Raw genomic sequence first — 23082 nt, forward strand, 5'->3', positions numbered from 1 at the left:
GCGATATTTAAAAAAAATTATTTATTTTCTTTTCTATTTAAGATTTTAAGACTATTTGAATTTTTGAATTTTTAAATAAATGCACTGAACTTTACGAAAAGTATATTTACTCATTAAATTATAACATAAATTATGTGACGTCAACTTACCCGGAAAAATGTCAACTTACCCCGTCATATGGGTAAGATGACGAATTTTAAATTATTTTTTCAACCAGCTTAAAATAATTATCAAGTTTAACTTTTATTTTAGAACAGTCTTGAAAAGTTCCTTTATCTATGTGTGTAAAATTTACAGATTTAAATAAATGTATTATATTTTAATAATACATTGAACTTTAGATTCGTCAACTTATCCAGGTCTCCTTGTATGTCTGCATCCATGTCTTATGTTTACTAATTATTATCATTTATTTGTATTTGTTGGACTTCAGCGCAACTATATTAGTAGTTTTGATGTCAATCCGGACAGTCGTTGGTTGGTTACAGTTGACAAAGGCGATAACGATACAATGTTAATAGTTTGGAATGTTTTACTTAGGTATAATGATTTAACAGTTAAAATGATTTGTCACGAAACTATTGTAAATAAATATTTACAATAATTTAATAGACATTTAATATTAATATTTATAGTAATTGATACTACTAACAATAAATATTGTACTATTTATACTATAAATTGTATGAATTAGCATCACGGCCCGCGACAGGTACAGCATGTTATATTATCTACCTACACTCCATTTCAAAAGAAAATATACCGCTTTCGCGCATGTCGAATGACTCGATTGGTGCGTCGAGAACCACGTGATCACGTTAAAAATGGGAAATTAGTGGGGAATGCACGCCGCCGAACATAAATTGGTCGCCGACCGGTATATTCTCTTTTGAAAAGGAGTATAGCTTCTACCGTTGTTTAAGGGGACGCTACACCCGCATTTGTTGTCTTCGTCTTACAAATGTATAACATAGCAAACACTGTTTTACTTGGGATAGAACCACTCAGGCTGTAGTGATAGTTAAGACTCCAAATTGATATACAATATAATTGAGAACATTATCTGTGAAATATCGTTTTTATTTTTTTGATATCACTTAGGTATACGAAAAAAGTTTTTATTGTTTCAAAATCCATTATTCTTATGTTTTTCAAATTTAAATAACTATTTTTGTAGTTCCAATATCCAAAAATAAAACGGTATTTCACAGCCAAAATTCTCATTTTAATGTGGTGAACATTTTGTTTCTTAGTTATGACTGTAGCCTTCTAGATTATTTCCCGCACAATTTAGTTGTTACTATGTTTTACATTTGTAAGACCAAGACACAACAATGTCATGTGGGTGTAGTAATAATATTATATTATTACTTATGTAACATTGTGATTCGTGACTTACTCAACAGCAGATTATCAACATAATAATAGCATTATGTGGTATTCATTATTATAATAATAATTTTTTTTTTTTTTTTGAGGACTCCAGTCTATTCTGTATTATCACCATTTGAAATGGGAATCTCCATTGTAAAGTTCAGCGTAGATTCACAATATGTGATTACAGTGTCGGTTGCAGATACCAACGGTGAACAGACGATTGACGTGTGGGAATGGACATCGGGCAAAGAAGAATCGGCTTGTACGTAGCAACCAGTCTTGTAAAAAATACTTTTGAAAAAGTATTAAAAATACTTTTATAATACTATTATAAAATTTATTTTACGAATACTTACAAAGTATTTTAATACAAATACTAGTATTTTTTTTAATTTTATGCTATATAATATATATATATATATATATATATTGTACACCAATATAGGTACCTATTATGTTACTTCTTATCATAGATTTTAACAACTATTACAACATGTCTGACTATTCAGAGATATATACATGTTCACATATTTCATTCTGCATTCAGATATATTGCAACTAGTATTGATTAAATTTTAGAGAAAAATAAACTAAAGAGTAGTATTAACTATTAATATGGAACTATTTTAAAATTATTAGATTTTCAATTTTCTTAAAAAAATCCAATATGGAAATCATATAAAATTTGATGTGGTATTTTTTAAATTTTAAATATTGTTATTACCTACTTTATTAATATACAAAAACATAATATTAGTTTTCAACAAAAACAATATTACTTTTATTGATGTAAATTTTTTGTGAAAAATAATAAATTAAAATTAATAAAACGGACTTTATGGTATTTTAATACAAGTATTTAAATGTTGTTAAAAATACTTTTAAAAAGTGTTCAAAATACTTGAAAATCATTAAAAAAAATTGTATTTAGAATACCATATAAATACTTCAAAAAGTATTTAAATACAAGTATTCGAATACTTTACAAGACTGGTAGTAAGTAGAAGTGATGTGTATACGAGTGTAATAGTGTACACGTTAAACAAATAAATATTACACAGAGTGATCCAACAATCATGCTCACCCTCTTTTTTCTTCAATACAGTTTGTATCGCCACAGGACAGTCCTTAAGTAGTAAAAAAAAAAATGCATTTATTTGAAAATATGGTCATTGAGTAGGTGTATTTAAAAATTCCAAAAAGCAGAATTTGAATAAATTCATTATTAAAGGAAAAAATGAGGGTGAGCATGCATGGTGAATCACCACGATCACCATATATATTATGTTCTTCATCAAAACACATTAATTGACAAATAGGTTCAACAAAACTCGACAACAGTATTGATACAATCGTGCATCTAGCATGTTGCTACGATAATACAAACTTCTACTGTCTGACTACTGAAAAGCTTGTATTTTTTATGACTCTGGAAAGAATGGATAAAAATATTAAAAAAAAAAAAAAAGCTCCAACAACAAATTTAGACAATGTGAATAAAATAATAATCAATGTTCCGACCCAAGATGCAATACAGAAAAAATATATTAATACACAGTCGGCGTATTTAACAAACACCCGTCAAGTTGTATCAGCTACTACAAAAGGTATACCACTATAAAAATTGTTTTGATTTAATATGTGGTATTGTGGTTAGGTATCTCGAATTAATATGTCAGTACATAATAATTTTTATTCGATCGCTATTAGGTTGGGTAACTGTATGGGATGATAACAATTATAATGCTTCGACAGTTAAAGATGAACCGATAACGAACAACAAGCAATATTTAAAACGCGTCAAATTGGATGAGCATTCTATTACTACTATAATTTGTATCCAAACGTATTTACTACTATTATAATGTTTGATTATTTTTTATATTAATATACGTTTTTCCAGTCATATAATAACAGGCAATACGAACGGTGATGTTATCTTTTACGATAAATCATTGCGTGTACTGTACCATTTGAACGTGTTTGTTGGCGATCCCATTACTTCCATTTCAATGCTTAACAATAAAATGTATATAGAAAATGGTATTAAAATTAATTGGCATTATAACATATTATTATGATAATATGTTAACTGAATATTATATTAGAATACCTATACTGTTAACCTACAGGGAGAGGAAATTCGAGTACGCACGAAAAAACAGAAAAAGACTTAGTAGATAAAACCCTGCTCGTTGACGACTTTGTGCTTGAGTGCGACAGCAGCCCCGAAATCGGTGCCGATTTCTCCACCGGCCAAGATTTTAAATCCAGTCCATTTCTTATAAGTACCTATATTTACCTACGATCGAATCTGTTAATCAATCGGAGGAGATGATTTCTTATTAAACCTGCGCATTTGTATATGTGTCTACATTAGGCACGAGAAACTGCAGAATTTTTCAAATTGATATTTCCAACAAAAGTTCTGATTATATATTTGATCAGTGTGAAGTAGAATTTATTACGGCATTGGCAGTACACCCCACCCGGTAAGAGGTCGAATTTTTGCTGTGTAGGTTAAATTTCAAATACTGTACAAATACTGTACTAGGTATATTTTATAACGATATTTTCAATACTGTAACAGAAATATAATAATGGGCAATTCAATTGGCGGGCTCATTATGTTTGACTATCAAAAGAAAAAAACTATCATTAGCATGATCGGAGACCGGAAGATTAAAGAAGACCATCAGGTCACCTGCATCAAATATTCCACAAATGGCATGTACCTATAATTGAATATTTGAATGGGACAAACCAAAAATCAACTATAGTATAATTGCATGATTTTTTACACGATTAAGTTTCTCATTTTTCAGGAAATTATCTTTGTTACGGTCGCTCGGATGGATTGTTTCAGTTTGTAGACCCTTATACCTTAACTCCAATGAAAAACAAATCGTTCAATTGGAACAAATCACCAGTTCAACACATAACGTTTAGCGATTCTTCGAAGTATGTGGTTTACACCGTAAGTGTTACTTATGTGATTTTTCTATATAATACAATATACATTATACTCTGTAAAATGTCATATTATAAAATTTATAATATGAATTGTAATTTGGGGAGAAGCATCTACCTACCACAAAAAACTACTAGATATTATTTTGATTCTAATACGTCAAAATGTTTAGAAAAATGATCCGCTAAATAATTTAAAGTAGAAAAGGGGTGGGGGTTTTCATTTGAAAATTAGAAGTTTGTATCTTTACAGGACACCCCTTAAGTAGTACAACAAATTTCAAGAGTTTGAAAATATGGCCTAAAGTATATTTAAAAATTTTGAAAAATCATATTTTAAATAACTTGAAAACAGGAAAAGGGAGTAAGCATGCTTGGTGAATAGTCCTGTATATAAATTATATAATCTATATATATATAATTATATAAAAGACGAACAATGTTTGTACCTGTGTCCTTTATACAATCCTAAACCGTTAATCTGGTTGCGATGGAATTTGATACGGAGATAGATTAGACCTTGGGGAAGAAGATAGGCTACATTTTATCGCTAAAAAATGTAAATAATAGGTCCAACCCGGAGGGATTCTCAAATAAGAGATGTAAACAAGGGTCTCAAGTTCGAACCGATTTCTGTTTTCTTATTTTAATTTTTTTCTTCTTTATCAATAACATACAAGTGTTTGTTTTTATTTTATTAATCGGATTGTAGTATCAACGGTTAGGTTAGGTTAGGATTTTGTATTAATTTATTGTATACCTTTGATACTTTAAAGTTTAGAGTTAACTTATATACTTGCGTACGCACCACGCACGGTCCGCGATCTACCGCGTAGAGTATAATAATGTATAAATAAGGAGAAAGATAATAATAATAAGACTTCGAAGGAAGAACATTGCTTTATGATGCAATTTAATATACCTATTTAGATAGCGTTTGATCAACGTCATAATAATATTATGACGTATACCTAACCTATTGGCTAACGCTTATACGCAATTTTATCTTAAGTGTTTATCAACATTTTTGTTTTGACCACCTCAAAATAAATATTTTATTTTAACAACCTTAGAAATTATAGATTAGCATTAAAAATAAATACTAGTACCTAATCGATTCGTGTGAAACATAAAGCACAGATATCGAAATTTTTTTAACTGTTATACCCTATATTTGTTTTACCATATATTCGATACACCTACTATAGTATTATGTATAACAAATTTTCAAATAATAACAATCATTCTTAAATTAATATACTAATAATGGCTTTGTTGTTATTGGCGGCCTGAAATTCCATGTCTACCCTTAGCTTAATACAAATTGTTAAACTTATTCTTATATAGTTGTAGAATTTAGTCATTATATAGGATTAGTGTTGTATGTTTATTTATTATTGAGATTCCTAATAATTGTATTCTTTTAAATCTTCATATGCTTGACCCCCAGGTTGAGAAACGCTGGTCTAACATGTAGATACGCCACACACAACGACATACATACACTTCATTACGTACTGCAATTTTCATGCATCACATTTTCTGATTTTCAAACATATTATGATGCAGGACAATTCGTTTGGCATATACATGTACGGCATGATACAGCTGCAGAAATCGAACAAATTCAAAGTTAAATACTACGGGTGTTTCGAAGCCCACAATAAGTTAATTCGAAGTATTTTACTGTCGGAGTACAGTACCAGTCTAATGATTTACAGCGTCGGGGCGGATCACAAAATCATTGCATTAGAATTTGATAAAACGTAATCATGGAGCATACCTACACTTTTGCAAAAATATAATCAACCATTTCAATAGTTGTGCGTTTTAAACGAGCTTATAGCCCGATTGTAATATAAATTACATAATATTGTTAATGCGTTATTACCTACGTAGTATATCGATATTAATATCAGTTCCGCCAGTGATCGTTTTGAATTTTTTACAGAAAAGACAAAGAGCCCCCCAAAATTGTAAAAACCATGAAAACAGAATCATTTAACGAACCACAATGCATGATGAAATCGACAATCAATAAGCAGGAATTCAATTTTATGATTAGCGGAAATGATGTAACTTACACAGCACTTTACATACCTATTGGCTGTTTGTTACATATTATTTTTTTGTCATTTATTTTCATACGATTTTATGTATTATAGTTGCGTTTATCCTTGTGGGACAACAATCGGTGCATCTGTACCACTCAAGGAGTCAATCTTGAAAGTCCGATTCGAGTAATGAAAGTAAATATTAATTATTATACTTAATGAAGAACAATATTAAAACTCATATATATAATACAAGTCGATAACTATATAGGTATAGAATATATGAAATATGTATAGAACACAAAATAAAATAAAAGTTTAAGTGTGCGGTTTTAGATTCTGAGTGGAACGATGAATATATTGATTTTACAATGATCGTAGTTTGCTCATATATTTTCAAATATTTCATGATATTTTAAAGGTTATATTTAACTGCATAATATTATATTTATTTTTCAATTTAAAGTGTGCAATTTAACCTTATCCTATACCATGTAGATTGTAGGTATTATTCCCATGAAATCTTATTTCATTCAAATAATACAATTTATTAGTACTTCGTAAAAATTTTACTTTCACCAATTTGAATATTTACTAATATTATAATATTATGTACGAGTCCAATTATAAAAAAGGTGAATAAGTGGATGTCGCTCTGCTGTACTGTAGGTTACAAGTAGGTCACTGTATAATGGATGGTATTAAATTTGAATTCAATGATAAAATTTCATTGTATAAGAAAAACGATTCTGAGCGTAGACGGTATGTCAGTCTAGGTTTAAGACATATAATTATATAAATATCTAATATCTATGCTATTAAATTATGTGGAATTTAATTTTCCTAAATTTTTCTTCTGAAAAACAGTCTTATCAATTATCATTCAGCATACTTCTTATTCCTTATACTATGTTAGATTGTACGGATAGGCCATAATATTTTGATATTTTGATTTTTCAGTTTCATATATCACCGAATAATATTTTTAAATTACAACAAAAAACCAAGATCGTTAATATTGATTTTAATATGTAATTTCGTCCAAATTTGAATTTAAAATGTCTGTAAAAAATAACTGTGTTCATGATATTTTTTAGTTGCAGTATGAACTATTTATGAGAACCTTTGTTTTAAATTTGCAATCCTTAGCTATAAAAACTGAACATTTTATAATTTATTAATTACAATGATTGATAATTTTCGAGATTTTGTCAAAATTCGATCTTTAAATGCTTATAAAAAAAAATTATGCCTACGTATTTTTAATATTTTTCAACTAATATTGTAACAATATATCAGGAGCTTAGTATTAAATTTTTACACTTTTTGGCCCAACAGATAAAACTTTATTGATATTTATAGAAAAAAAAACTAAAAAAATTTAAAACTGAAAATGTCCGTAAACAGTTCAAAAAGAGTCAAAATATTTTCAAAATTGTGTGGTGTATAGGAAATGCTAATATAAACATTCAGTAAAATTTTCATATATCTACAGTCATTTTTTTAAAGTTACACCAAAAACCAAATTCAATTTTGTGAAAAATAGATTTTGCGTAAAAATTCCCGTTTTTCCTTAATTTTTCTATGGTTTTTCTTGGCGCTTTTGAAAATTACTGGGAATTTTAAATTTTTACCTCCCCAATGCACAAACGATATTCACTTTCCAATCGAACAAGATACTGAAGTTGAAAATCGAAGCATTATTTCGACTACTTATCGTGTACACAGACACAAAAAAAAATTTAAAATAAAAAAAAAATTTAAAAAAAAACACACGTCATTGTAAAATCAATACATTCATCGTTCCACTCAGAATCTAAAAGTATTAACTTTATAAAAGAAAAGAGCTTAGAAAAATTCATATAAATATAATACCTATATCTATCGATCCCAAATTCCAATCAAACTTTTCGAAAGTTAAACTGATTGAGTAAATGTTAATAATATATTATTCTACCACCAAAATTTATCCAATATGGGCATGTCACATATGGCGATCGTCAATTTTGTGTTCGATAACTGCAAACACTAGACATGTTAAAAAATATATAATGTATTTCCAGGAGTCTCCCAAGTTCAACAATGATATATTTTTTTGCAATGACACAGATATTGGCATTATACGACAGCCCATCGATGGAAACCCGTACAAGAACGCGGCAGTGCTCGGTTCCGGAAAAAAAGTCAGTTGGCTCATATTATAATCGTAGATTCGTTTACTTATAAATTATAATATATTATATATATATATTGAGACGAATCGTTGTAGGTGATAAAAAATAGTAACTAAGATAGACTCCGCAAGTGGAGCGAGTGAACTATAATGTATAGGTACTCTGCCCTCCTAAGCCAAAATTAAGTAAGCAACAATGTCGTATCTTTGAGAAAAATAACTTGTAAAGGACAGTAACTGTCCTATATTATATTATACAAACTATTATAATATGAAAATATTTTTTTTTGGATAAGTTGTTTATTCGTTACGTTATATTGTACTTATATGATTAATTTTATCTTGTAAAATATAAAATAATTATAAACTATTCGCTTCGGTATACATATTTTTGTTTTTTAGATTATCGATATTGGTGTTTCAATGGATGGTATGTACATCTTTAGTATAAGCGAAAATAGCCCTTCGATGATAATCTGGTCTGTGCATAGGAGGTAATACAACACATTATTTTTAAAAACTATAATTGAGCTGAGTGAGGCAAAGCTGAGCGAAGCTCTTTTACGCGGGATAGCCGTTTACTAAACGCATACTTCTTTGCAACGGATTAACCGATCTCGACCAAACTTGGCACGATGATAGTGTGGACATCGCTGAGTGCCAACAAGTGGTTTTGATTGATGTCCTACCTACCATAATCACCGAAAAACTAAATTTTAATATCTTAATTTTTTTTCCGTAGAAACATGTAATCAATGTCATTCAAAAAACAAGTTCAATAAGCTTCGGTGTGTTTAACTCGCTCAGCTCAATTTCTTGAAATCAGCGAACCGCATTGAAGTCCTAGTTTATATATGTACAAATTAATTGTATATTTACGTGCAAAAACACGTTATGACATGTAGGAGGTACCTATGGCTTATACTGCTATACCCTATAGGTACCGTACACCGTAATACCGTATAGGTGACTACTGACTAGAATAATCTAACAATATTTTTAATATTAAATTTGTGGATAAGTAGGTACTAGTTATCTATCAAATAAGTCATTTTTGCATCATTACATCTTATTATATTATTATGTACATTTTACATTTGAGTGAATTATGTTTTACAATAATGTTCTTTTTTCTATAAAATAAACATGTCTTTGAAAAGTCTTATGTACATATCTATTGTAGGTACATATATTGACAATTTAGTGTAGTTAATTTGAAAAGTCAACTAAGTAGTTTTCCTAACGGTGAAAATAATTTGCAAATAAAAGATTGAAACAATTTCGATAATGACAATTAACCTAATTAAGATGTGAACTAACTTATTCGAGTTAATTTGAATTTATGTTCAAATTTTTTTATTATGCGATAATTTATCTATATTTCTTTCAAATTTACAATCACATGTATTGTTCAAATACAATATTATAACCATTTAAAAGGCTCATACCTACAATCTACATCCAAAAATTATACTTATCGGTTCACTCGTTTGTATATTTTTGTGAAAATTCTAAAATATATATTTTATTTTTGGTTAAGCTATTTAGATAAATTGGAGAAATATGGCGGTGTTGGATTAAAAGCATACAGTTATCTTCTTGAAGGCGGAAGAAATGGACCAGAAATATCAGAATTAAAAGAATATTTTTCTTCTGTTCAATTAGCAAATAGCGGAAATCCAGAGACCACAGTTATTAAAGATTATGTGGACGTTTTTAACGTATCTTTTCTCATGAGAGCCATGGGATATTTTCCTTCTGAAACGGAAGTAAATTGGATAATAGTTACTACAGCCTTTATTAATGGTTATAAAAATTCCAAATATTTAATACCTACTCCACGTAACAAAAAATATTCATTGACTTTTTGACGTTTTTTTGTTGCTATAGATCCATATCATAATACTATATACATTTTATTATTTTAAAATCAAATTGCACGTATTATACGTATATATATATAAATTTATATTTCATATTCTGTGTATTTGTATGAATACAATATAATAATTAATAGGTATAGGTACAATTATAGCAGATAGTTTAATCCATATAATCGTTTGATACAAATGTTTTGGTCATACTTAAAAATTCCAGTTGTCTAATATGCTATATGAAATGTTCAGTAGAACAGACCATCCAACTACAATGACATTCGAAGAGTTTGTTATTTTGTATCTGAATTATAAGCCACAATTAAAAATTAAATGTAAAGAAATCCGTCTGGCGTTCAACAAACTAATACAAAATGACCAATTTGTAAATGCTTACGGAGAATCCAAGATACTGACCAGGGAATCGTTTGTACACATGATGAAAAATATAGGTTAAATAACAGTCATAAGTTGAATGTTTTGCTTTTGTAAACACTTTTCTTGTCACTATCTAGGTGAAAAAATTAGTCCTCGTGAGTTAGAAATTATTTTGAACACATTGCTAAAAACGACCAAAGACATATCGTCAAGTTCAAATGAAAAAGCTAACTTGGTTCACTTGGCTTTGCCATTCGTACGTACATTTATTTAATGCATTTTACAAATATTAACATTTAAGTGGCCTGCACAAGAACTGGGTTTTTACTCAAAAACTTCGCCTTTCTGGAAAAACTTTTTCGTCTCCTAGAGTGATCCGATTTAGATAACTTTTTTTTGGAAATAAAATGACTTCTTACAGGGCACTTTGTCTTTGATATTCATAATTATATTTCGAAACCGTAAAATTCGATTTTGAATATGATGAACTGTAACAAGTTTTAATTTTTTAATTTTTTTTTGTTTTACTCAACGTCATCAAGAATTAAAGTCCAAGCCCCCTATAAAAATTCCTCACAAAAAAAAAAAAAAATAATGAAATCAGACCACTCTAATATATTACCTTTGAGGCGTGAGAGTTTTTCCTGTAAGGCTTTTAAAAATTATGCTTTTAAAGAGGATTTCGTACCTGAATGTGTTGTCTCTGTATTACTAACTCATAATATATATCATAATGTAGGTACCTACGTCCAGCAATTCCAATTTTGTGTTTTTAGTTTAAATATTATAGTGAATTTACTTCTTATCAAACTTAAATGTAAGAACATTATCTGTGTTGGTTTTGTATGGTATTTTAATTCTCAAGTGAGTTATAAGCATTTTTAAATATTAATATTTTATATACTCATAACTTACCTACTTAAAATTTAAAATATCGTAAAAAACCCAACGAGAGAACACAGACAATAATATAGTTATATTTGAGTTTTATAATAGGTTAATTATCTAACTTTAGTTTTTAAGATGGCGTGATACCTGTGATCTAGGTAACCTAATATGCTTTTTAGTATATTTTAATTTTAACGGGAGTTATGAGTATTTTAAGATGTATAAAAATTTACAATTTTAAAATACTCATAACTCACGTTAAAATTAAAATATACTAAAAAACATATGAGGTTACCTAGATAATAATCTTATCTTTAGATTTTATAAGAGGTCAATTCACTCTAATTTTTAAATTAACGGAGCTACACGTGTTCTGCTGAGCGTAAAATTTGCTATGTTACGCACTTGTAAGACGGAGACAACACATGCGGGTATCACGTCCTCTTAAGCTAACAATACAAAATTGGAACTGTCGGACGAACATTTTGTAAGACGGAAACAACATAGGTATGCGGGTATGATGTCCTCTACATATTTTTTATCGGTGCGTACCCATGACACGTATGCACCTATTGAGCGGGTCGCAGATAGCCCTAAGACCGATATCCATAAACAAATGCTAACAATCACACTAATATTATCATTTGCGAGTTTAAGACTAACCCATAGTTACGGACGTGGGTGATGAGAATGCATATTGCCTAAATATTGTCCCTTATTATACAAGCAGAACCTTGAATTATTTAACTATTGCTATTTAAGTTTCCTGGTTTATACTTACCCCTCCATTTATGGTCTTATAATATAGCCTATATAGGACATAGATATACTTTATTATTAGTTGTATAGCCGTACTTCATACTCTTTGTCGTAATCATTAATTTGAGGTCCATTAATTTAAGCTTGTGTTCAGATATTTTCAAATGTATTTGCACAACAATTTAATCAGGCACTTACTCTTTACACATATTAGTACCTATACCAAATTTGTACATATCCGCTGGTATAATTAATGCTTATAATTAACTAGTAACTAGTTATCTTTGTTTTTTTTTTCATGCAAGATGTTTGACTTGCAAAAATACAGATTACAATTTATTTGTATAGTATTAAAGACTATTGAGTGATATAATGTTATTGTGTCATATTTGATGCATTTAAGTCAATAGTTTTCGTGTATACGTAGAAAATACGCTATTTACATAAATATAAAAATATATATTATATTACGCAGAATATTATATGATTTCCAATTTTTTGACTTTACTTTAAAATTAATTAATATTTAACTTTTTTTGCGTAATTTATAAGGTACCTACATATATAATTTAATATAAACATTTTAATCTAATGAATAGTTGCATTGATTTGTATTTAAATTACAGACATACACTTTCGATGAAATTTTCACAGATTTATTAGGACTCCAAGTAAACGATTGAACAAATAACGAAAATCAAAATATTATTTATATTGACTTGTCTATTTAATATACATTGATGTTGCATGTATGGTTGTTTTTATATAAATAATAATATTCTATAAATAATGTTTTTAGATAGTAGTAACTAACAAGTTATTATTCGGCAGTTTTGCACTATATTACATTGTTCATTATCTAGCTGTTACGCAATACAAACATTTTAGGTCGAAATATATAATGGAGTATTTTTCATAACACGATGACTAAATAATAATATACTATTTACAAAAGCGTATTATATTGATAATATTGGTATTACCGCAGATCATAGCGTATGAAAAATACGGAAAACAATAGTATCTAAGTTAAACAAATTGTAAAGTGCGAGTAATATTTAATTACCTATATTAATATTTTATATCTTACCATTTAAATGTCTCTTTGTTTATTTAAACTACCGCATTCAAAATTAATTTATGATCACAGCAAAAGTGAAGGAAAAAAAAATTTCATTCAGAACGAAATATTTCGACTTATCCCGCTCTCACCAGATTAAAAGCCTAAAGGCATATTTTGGTACGACTATGGTCTCTTATATGAGAGACTCAATAAGATGTACCACACTTTCAATTTCAGTTATTGGTATTTACCTGATACATTTACCGAGTGCCCATCAGTTAAACCACATTAAACGGGAATATAATTAACATGGATTATTAATAACATCAAAATAAATTGTACAGTTAATTAAAATATATAATAACTAATAATAATATTCCTAAATTTTACATATTTTATTGCTAAGTGAAATATTCAAATATTAATCATTGATGCATAAGGTAGGTACAGTCGTATACCTATGATCTTAATTTATAAATAAAACATGTTTAATTTTATAAAAAAAATTACTATTAATTATTTTAAAAAAGCGTGGATTACAATTTTGATAAGGTTAAAAATTACGTAAATTACAATTGTTGTATAGGCATGAGATTTTTTAGATCACATAATAGCTACCCTTTTATTTATTTTTATGTGGTATCTTAAAAAGTGGCGCAAATTACCAAAGTCAATTTTTAAATGTGGAACCAATTCCTTTTTTTTTTTTGTTAAAAATTATGACGATTCATTAAACACAGTTCACAGAAAAGATTTTTTCCAAAAATTAAACATACACAAATTTGGTTTACTTAAATTTTTTAAATAAAATATAGTTTCAAGTAAATAAATAACAATTGCGGTTTATTTATTTTTTAGTTGTTATATGGAAATTAAATTACCTATGTGGAAGATAAAATATAATAAAATAATTTCTCATAGGCTATAATATCTAATATGCAAATTGTTCAGAGTCGTAACTTTAAAGGCGGGGCTACTGGATAAACCCCCCCCCCTCCAAGACAAAAACTGCAATACGCCACTGATAGTAATTTATCATTGTTATAAGATTCTGTATATTATTCCACATAAATTGACACACTTCTGTAGGTATACATTTTTTTTATTACTATAATATATATTATCACAATCTAAGTACCTAATAAACCTAATACCTATAGATGACAGACGATTAAGAACAATGCTCAATGACATAAGACCCATGAAGAGGAGACCAAACCGCAACAGAACCTCTATACAGTATTATTAATCATATTTCATAGTTCTGAATTACTTTAAAAAAACGTTGGTAGTTATAGGTAGGTAAGCATAAACATATAACACTTCAAAATGTCACGGGGGGAAGGCTTGATAGTCAAAATATAATTTCGTTTTATTGTGTAACTAAAAATGTATAAAACGCATATACAATTGTAAAATATGAAAGAAATATGTTAAGATAGTATTTTAAATTGTTATAAGTTGTAAGTGGCTCGATAAAATTAAACTTCCTGTGGGTATATATCGTAGCTGAGTAATATATTATAGGTACCTACTTTTGATTTATACAAATTTGATATTATATACGTAAATATAGTTTTATATTTGTATATATTATATATTAATATTTCCCCTTCCATATAATATAAATTTACTTTAGTGTAGACGCAGCTTTATTGTAGTGGAAGGTATCTACTAAAATATATTTACATAAGCATAGAATTCATTTTTTTTTTTTTTACTGGTTTCTTCTATTCATGATTCATTTTTTCGTTCATTTTACATCTGAAGTTCAGACCGTAACATGTCTCATTTTCTTTAGTCAGTTTTCAAGTCGTCAACAATATTTACATTCTGAATTAAGAACTACCTGTCAAACAAATAATCAAGTAAGTATATAATATACCTATTAGTGTATTTTTTAAATTTGTAAATAAATTGGTTAGTAAGAAGGTTCAGCAGTATTAGTAATTGTATGTAAAGAATAGTAAGTTATATTCAATTAAGCACGGATACAAGGGGGGATATGGGGGCGGAAGCCTCCCCTCCTCTAGGCCATAGGTATTTAAAATATTTAAAATATTGCCTTAATTTTCATTTTATTAACTATAGTAAAGAAGTTAGAGGGGCAATAAAACTATACTTAAAATAAATGATATAATATTGCTTATTGAAATTTAGGAGCAATAAAATTGATAATCGAAATTTTTTTAACTGACCAATCCTCATATTTTTATTTATCAAAAAACTTCTATATTCAGTATTTATTTCAAGTCTGATATCTAGAAAATAATTGCTTAAATTAAATCAGACAAAGTCGTTAAGTATTATTAAATAGTTATAACATGTTCATTGTTCACTTATTTCAGTTAAATAGTATATAATTATAAAATTAAAATATATATTTATCTGAAGTTAATAATTATTTTATAGGATCTTATTTATCCATAGGTACCTATATTTAAAATCCAAATACCACTCACTCGTTCATTATGTCATTTATCGTTACATCTCAAAATCTACAAAACATATGAACTTGCAATTTAGAATAATGGTCTAGATGTGCAATGAGAAAGAATTTTCCGATATTTGAATTTTAAAGAAGGGTCAAACAGAGATCTAGACATTCACGGTAGAAACTGAAACTTTTTTTTATTTTTAAATGGTTGCCGTGCGTTGCAGATTATAATAGTAACAGTAGAAATTAGATTTTTTTTATATATAAATTACTAACGGCAATATACACAACTTAATTTTTAAAAATATATGAAAATATTTACTACTTAATTCATGTTAAATACTTAAATCCATGCATTATTTTTAAATTATAAATTATAAATTTGTAAAGGTACAGCTATCGATGAAGTATAGAAAGTGTTAATAGTTAGTTCGAAATAATTTCACTATAACTAAGAAAGTAAAATAATAGAGATAATTTTAGATTCGACCAAAGAACCACATATAATTATTACACTGTCATAGAAATTCGTTTTAGGTATACAACGACGCAGGCATAATATTAGTAACCTGGTTATAGAGTAATACAATACTGTAATAATGTATTACCTAAGTAATACGTAACTGATACGTGTGTAAGTATTTAGTACCTACTTACTTTAGTAATAGTAATAATTTTCTGGATCATTTTTTATCCAGCCACCACCCATTTTAGGTGGTTCAAATGAACCACCTTAAGTGCGTACTCGGCGCCACTGGGACACCCCTGGACCCTTTTACTTATCATCTAAACTTTTCTATTTTTAAAGTTTTTTTTGTCAATAAATAATTTTTTGATAGATCACAAAACTTGTAAATTGTAACCTAAGATTGCACACAAGTTGTTAATTTTTAACAATTAACTCCCGTTTTCGCTCAGATTCGTTTTTCGTATACAATCATTTATCATTAAATTTAAATTTAACATATAATATCCATTACAATGACATGCTCGACAATTACTATACAATAGAGCGATACCCACTTGTTCATCTTTTTAAATATATTATTCTTGCCTTTATAATCAGTTTATATATAAATTTAAAATCCGAGTTTGTTTAGCAGTGAATACTGAATACATTATCTTATATTGAAGGTATTGTGATAGTATTTTTTAGGTATTGAAAACATTATCTATTCTGGATCTATGTAAAATATTCAATACATAATGATTGTACGTTATTATGTGCATCTAAAAATATTTTAAATTATATTTTACGTGAGAAAAGAACTAGGTACGTTCTTATAGTAGCTGTATTGAGGAGGTAACAAATACTCTGTTTTTAATATCTTAAGAATAACAATATGATACATATTTAAATAAAAGAATGCCGAATTTTTGGTTTTTAGCTTACAATACATAATAATATAATGTTCTTAAAGTGTAAAGTGGTTTTCTTTTTTTCTTTCAAATAAGTTACCAGTGATAATCGATCTTGTTAAAGTTATTTCTGTTTTGTTTAATTAACAGGTACCTATAATAATAAATCGAAATTCCAAACGATTTTATTGTATTTCACCATGGACCACTGGCCAAAAGATGTCGGAATATGTGCCATTCACGTCGTCATACCATCGTTGTACGTCGATCAAACCGATTTGGAACGATACGACCGAGTGTCCAAAGGGAAATACACCGTCGGCCTGGGCCAAAAGCAAATGGGGTTCTGCACGGACCTAGAAGACGTGAACTCGCTGTGCCTGACAGCGGTCAGTCAGCTCATTGAGAACAACGGCATCAGCTACTCGGACATCGGTCGCTTGGAGGTGGGCACCGAGACCATAATCGACAAGTCGAAAAGCGCGAAAACAGTGTTGATGAAGCTGTTTGAGGCCAGCGGAAATTTCCAGGTGGAGGGCATCGACACGACTAACGCCTGTTACGGCGGCACGGCCGCGCTGTTCAACGCCCTGTCGTGGATCGAGTCGAGCGCGTGGGACGGCAGGCTGGCCGTGGTGGTCGCGGCTGACATCGCGGTCTACGCCAAGGGTAACGCGCGTCCGACGGGTGGCGCCGGCGCCGTCGCGATGTTGATCAGCCCGGGCGCCTCGCTGGTGGTCGAGCGAGGCCTGCGGGGCACGTACATGAACCACGCGTACGATTTCTACAAGCCCGACCTGTCGTCCGAGTATCCGGTGGTAGACGGTAAGCTGTCCATCGACTGTTACCTGAACGCCTTGGACCGGTGTTACGAGTCCTATATGAGCAAGTGTCACGGCGGCGACGTCGGCCTGAACCGGTTCGATTCTTTCGTGTTCCACGCGCCGTACTGCAAGTTGGTGCGAAAATCATTTGCCCGCTTGTACATGAATGATTTCGTCAACAGCATCGGCATAAATGACGAGAACCATCAACATCAGAACTGGGCCGACGCCGAGAAGACGTTCGTGGAGCTCAATAAGACCGTTTTCGAGGACAAGACCGAACCGTCACTGTTGCTGGCGTCGCGTGTCGGCAACACGTACACTGCGTCAGTGTATAGTGGACTGGCGTCATATCTGTTGTCGGTGCCGCCTGAACGTCTGCCCGGCAAGAGGATCGGCGTGTTCTCTTACGGTTCCGGTCTGGCGTCGTCCATGTACTCTATCAGGGTGGTAGACAACGGTGGCTTGCACGGTCTGATCGGCAACTTGAAGAAGAGCGTCGACCGTCTGGACGAACGAACGCGCCTCACGCCCGAACAATTCACGGACGTGCTGGACTTCCGGCAGAAGACCCTGCAAAGGGCCCCTTACGTGCCGGTCGGAAACAAGGACCACCTATTCCCGGGCACATGGTTCTTGTCCGGTATCGACGAAATGCACAGACGGTTTTACGAGAGAAATTAATAGACGTCGTCGTATAACGTCCACGTCTCTATACATACAAGGTGATTAACAAAAGCAAGCCCCAACTGTTAAATTCTTGAGATTTTTTTTTACTATTTACTTGGAGTGTCTTAAGTTTTCAAATGATAACATACCATTTTCCTGGAAATTATTTAGTAGATAATTTTTTTGAATATTTTGATTTAGATACCTAAACCTCAAATTTGAAAACTTTGGGGGGGGGGTTGGGGAAGGAAGAACATTTTCAAAATGTACCAAAATGATCGTGGAACCAATTTACTTAGCCCCTTTATGTTAGCTCTCCTACCTTTATCATTTAAATAATCTTTTTCACCTAGAGCTGTTTTATAGTTCCGTTATTGTTAACCCATATTATATGATCATGTTAAATGGTCAATGATTATGTATGTTTACGCCGTTTGGCGTAAAATATTTATATAAATCAATAAAAATAATTCAGTAATTTGCAGTAGAAAAAGGGAATTTTTATTTGAAAAATAGAAGATTGTATGTCCTCCTTAAGTAGTACAAAATACCTTAATAATTGGAAAATATGGTCTTTGAGTTAAATTAATTTATAGTTTATTCCAAAAATCAGATTTTGAATAAGTACATTATTGAAGAAAACGAAAAGGGTGAACATGCTTGGCTGAATTACTTTGTATAATATAAGTACACAATACCGCAGTCCGTAATACGTATCTACTTAATATTAATATATATTCCCGCAGTAAAAATCTGTTAATAATATTACCACGTTATTTACGGCAGTATATCAAGCAAATTATGAAATTTGTGTTGGTACTTTTAAAAATGCACGGTTAATTTTATGTATTACACAGTATTAGTTTATACCTATTTTATTTTATACATAAGCTCATATGCACGTAGATGGTAGATATATAATATTATAATATAATAAAAAGTGTTATATTATTTTTATTTCAGATTAATATGATTTTCTTTCATATTATACTCTTGGGTGTGGGTTTTATCATCAATAATTATTGTAATAAAAATATAAAATTAAGTCGTTGCTGCATATTATTCTATTTCTTTTAAAATTAGTTATAGACATAATACTACTTAAGACATTTAATGTTTCTTTTGATATTGTAATGCCTTATTTATATGACTATTCACAGGTTTTAAAAATAAAATGTATTTTATACTTCATGTTAAATGTTAAATAAATATATTTTATCGAGCAGAAATTTTCATTTAAAAATTGTATTCACCCCATCTTACATGTAAAAATCTTGTGTCACAATATTTGTCCGGGATGATTTCCGAAACTACTGGACCGACCTTGATGAAATTTTTTACAATGTGAGTAATTTGGTCCAACTTAAAAGATGGGATAGTTTTATCTCGATTAAGGCCCTCAATATTTTTTTATTGCAATAATTGTGAAAAAGAAAGTCATAGAATTTTCTAGAAAGATCCATAATGTTCGAGAATAGGAAGTGACGTCTTATAAAATGTTCGCTAATGCTTCGTTCTTCAAGTTATAAAAGGTGAAGTTCGGTACGACGTATTCATCAGTATTATTTAGTTGTGACCTAAGGGATACCTATGTAAATTAAGCGAAGTGTTAAGTTAAGTGAACTGATGAGGACCTTGAACCATTTAACTTAAGTAAGTATACAGTTTTATTTCTTATCTGGCACTTTTAGAGTTAGAAGTTCGTGGTTAGGCTACGGCCCCATTTTCACATGTGCTGAACAGCGTCCAGTACGAACTTTTACCCCAAATGGACGTGGAAGGAATTTCTGCCGCCTTTGGAGTTAGACGTTCGTGGTTTTGGCTACGACCCCATTTTCCCATGTGCTGAAAAGCGTCCTATATATACTATATGTACTTTATGTAATATATGTACTAAATTTATCCATTTATCCTATGTATATAACATATACATATATATAAATTAAATATAAATTTCCCTTGGACGCGGCATCACGCGGGAACGGCTGGGCTAACTTCGCTAATTCTTTTTTTGTCAGGAGAAGGTTCTTAACTCTAAAGTCAGACCATTTTAAGAAAATCCACTGGAATAGTAGGAAATCTATATGTAGGTGCCATCTGTCCTGTAAGAAAAGAAAGTAAATAATGATATATTTTTGTTTATGAGAGGTACTGCTATAATGCTATTGGTCATGATTGAATAATGAATATAATTTTAGACCTGTATCTATATAGCCTAGTAAAAATGGTATTCCCAAGACTAATTTTTCGACACATGCACATCGTAATGTCAAAGTGTTAATAAAACATTCGTAATTACGTACGCACTTTGAGTGGTCTGCGATCCACCACAGGTAGATTGCTTATCTGAAAACATACTGCGTGTCTCACGCATACAAAACATACAAGCATGTCTCTCGGGTAATTATGTATTTAAGATGATCAATGAAAATTTTTTAGTTTTGAACATTATACACCTAATATTAAATAAACGAATTGAACAAAATTTGAATCTTATAGAGTTGGTACATAATATTTTAACGAGCAACGAAGTGAACGGGATCAGCTATAATATAGGTATGTAAAATTAATGCATTTTTCAGTCCTTGAACTTTTACTTATAAGTTATAATATTGCTAATGTATTTCCCCTAACTGAGGTAACTTTTACCCGGGAAACGCCGGGTGGGACAACTAGTATTGTAATACATTCCTCAAATGGTCAAGTAGGTACAATAAATATATTAATTATTATACACAAGCTGCATATATTCTACCCTATTGAATTTACCACGAAGTTTACCACTTTTGTGTCTGATGAGTGATGACCCTTTTCTAGAAGAAATATAATGCTAAATATTGAATTTCAAAGGAGATTTCTGGTTAGACAACTTACTATAAATTAAAATAATATTTATAAAATATAATATCTTTAATTTGGTGATAAACTCTACCCCGGATGCGACTGTTTATGTTATAAAATTACTGCTCTGACTACTAGGATTTACGAAGTTAACGCCCATCCCCAGGACAAACAAACAAATTTATTAGAAACTCTAGTCAGCTATATAACACAACATGTTTTCATATTATAATATGAAAACATGTATAATATAAAAAAAATCGTTTTGCCTTAACTTCATAATAGGTATCCTATTACGGTTATATTAAAACCAATTATTCTTCAAGTCATGCGGGGCATAAAATTATTTGCTTATTCATCAACATGCTACATTATTGTTCATATGATATCAATTAACAGCATATAAATTCCCATTCTAGGAACATATCTAAAAAATATAATATTAAAAAAAAATAGGTTCTTTTCTATTCTACTCTTATGGTTTAAGCCTAAACAACAATTTCTCGATACAGCTAGCGAGCGTATAGTGTATAAACTGTTGACATTATAAAGTTTGACCATTAGTTTCATTGTAGTACCGGTCATTTTAAATAGCTTGGATTTTTTGAATTTTCTAAAGTTTCATATATTGGTAGTTGATTTTTCAAAGTTGATATATCTAAATCCAATTTTTTTGTATTTATTGTGAAAATCAATCGATTATTCGTATTAAAATGCTTACTCTTACAATGTGCCTAATAGTAAATTTCTGATAAATATTTTCGACAAATGGTTTTGAACAGCAAATATCCGGTGACCGCGGTACTATTTGTTCAAATCGTAGCAATAGAAAAAAACCGGAATATAATACTCATCAGGATTTAGAATTTCTGAAATTCAATGGGATTGTAATACATAATCATTATTTACTACTACAGAGTTTGAGATTCAGAATAAAATCCTATGATAACGGTTATTGCGACTTTAAAATTAGTATGTTTGTGTAAACGATAGTATACTTACAGTAAGTACCTACACTTGTTGAAATAAACATTTTATTTATAACTGTATACTTTATAGTGTATATAGTTGAAAATATAATAATTCATAATATGATAATATGAATGTTTATGTTTATTTATTATAAGTATATTAAACTTATTGTAAGAATTCAAAATAGGTACCTATGACACCTAATATATTAATATAAGATATTATTTCCATCACAATATCATTGTTATTGTAAATGTAAATTAGGCGATAATGTATTTCTATAACAGGGTCGTAAGATGATTTGTATAATAATATAAAGATTATAAAAGCGACCAAATACGTACCACACTGTGGGTATTGAATTATATTATTGTGTATTTGTATCTATATAATATGTACCTACGTCGTGTTTATCTCGTAAAAATAAGCATATCTATTTATATT

General features: G+C 29.8%; 2 protein-coding genes and 1 pseudogene across 2 annotated transcripts; all 3 read left to right on the plus strand.

Annotated features, from left to right (window-relative positions):
• Nucleotides 1-1512: 1512 nt before the first annotated feature.
• LOC115033143 lies at nt 1513-3653 on the plus strand. Its single transcript, XM_029485217.1, has 3 exons — nt 1513-1639; nt 2697-2984; nt 3088-3653. The coding sequence occupies exons 1-3, from the start codon at nt 1513-1515 to the stop codon at nt 3240-3242; spliced, it is 570 nt and encodes a 189-aa protein (XP_029341077.1). The 3' UTR covers nt 3243-3653.
• Nucleotides 3654-3977: 324 nt separating this feature from the next.
• LOC100571392 (cilia- and flagella-associated protein 251-like) lies at nt 3978-11100 on the plus strand. Its single transcript, XM_029485218.1, has 9 exons — nt 3978-4104; nt 4203-4338; nt 6299-6422; nt 6513-6596; nt 8465-8584; nt 8977-9068; nt 10115-10343; nt 10672-10900; nt 10964-11100. Exons 1-9 carry the CDS (start codon nt 3978-3980, stop codon nt 11098-11100), a joined length of 1278 nt encoding a protein of 425 aa, XP_029341078.1.
• Nucleotides 11101-15286: 4186 nt separating this feature from the next.
• LOC100570858 lies at nt 15287-20054 on the plus strand (annotated as a pseudogene).
• Nucleotides 20055-23082: the final 3028 nt, after the last annotated feature.

Source organism: Acyrthosiphon pisum, chromosome X, assembly GCF_005508785.2.
Source record: "Acyrthosiphon pisum isolate AL4f chromosome X, pea_aphid_22Mar2018_4r6ur, whole genome shotgun sequence".
NCBI lineage: Eukaryota > Metazoa > Arthropoda > Insecta > Hemiptera > Aphididae > Acyrthosiphon > Acyrthosiphon pisum.

Coding starts and splice junctions, on each gene's coding strand:
- LOC115033143 (XM_029485217.1), top strand. CDS start 1,513: ATGGGAATCTCCATTGTAAAGTTCAGCGTAGATTCACAATATGTGATT. Junction 1,640..2,696: donor GGGCAAAGAAGAATCGGCTT/GTACGTAGCAAC, acceptor ATTGACAAATAG/GTTCAACAAAACTCGACAAC. Junction 2,985..3,087: donor TGTATCAGCTACTACAAAAG/GTATACCACTAT, acceptor GATCGCTATTAG/GTTGGGTAACTGTATGGGAT.
- LOC100571392 (XM_029485218.1), top strand. CDS start 3,978: ATGGGCAATTCAATTGGCGGGCTCATTATGTTTGACTATCAAAAGAAA. Junction 4,105..4,202: donor CATCAAATATTCCACAAATG/GCATGTACCTAT, acceptor CTCATTTTTCAG/GAAATTATCTTTGTTACGGT. Junction 6,423..6,512: donor TTATGATTAGCGGAAATGAT/GTAACTTACACA, acceptor TATGTATTATAG/TTGCGTTTATCCTTGTGGGA.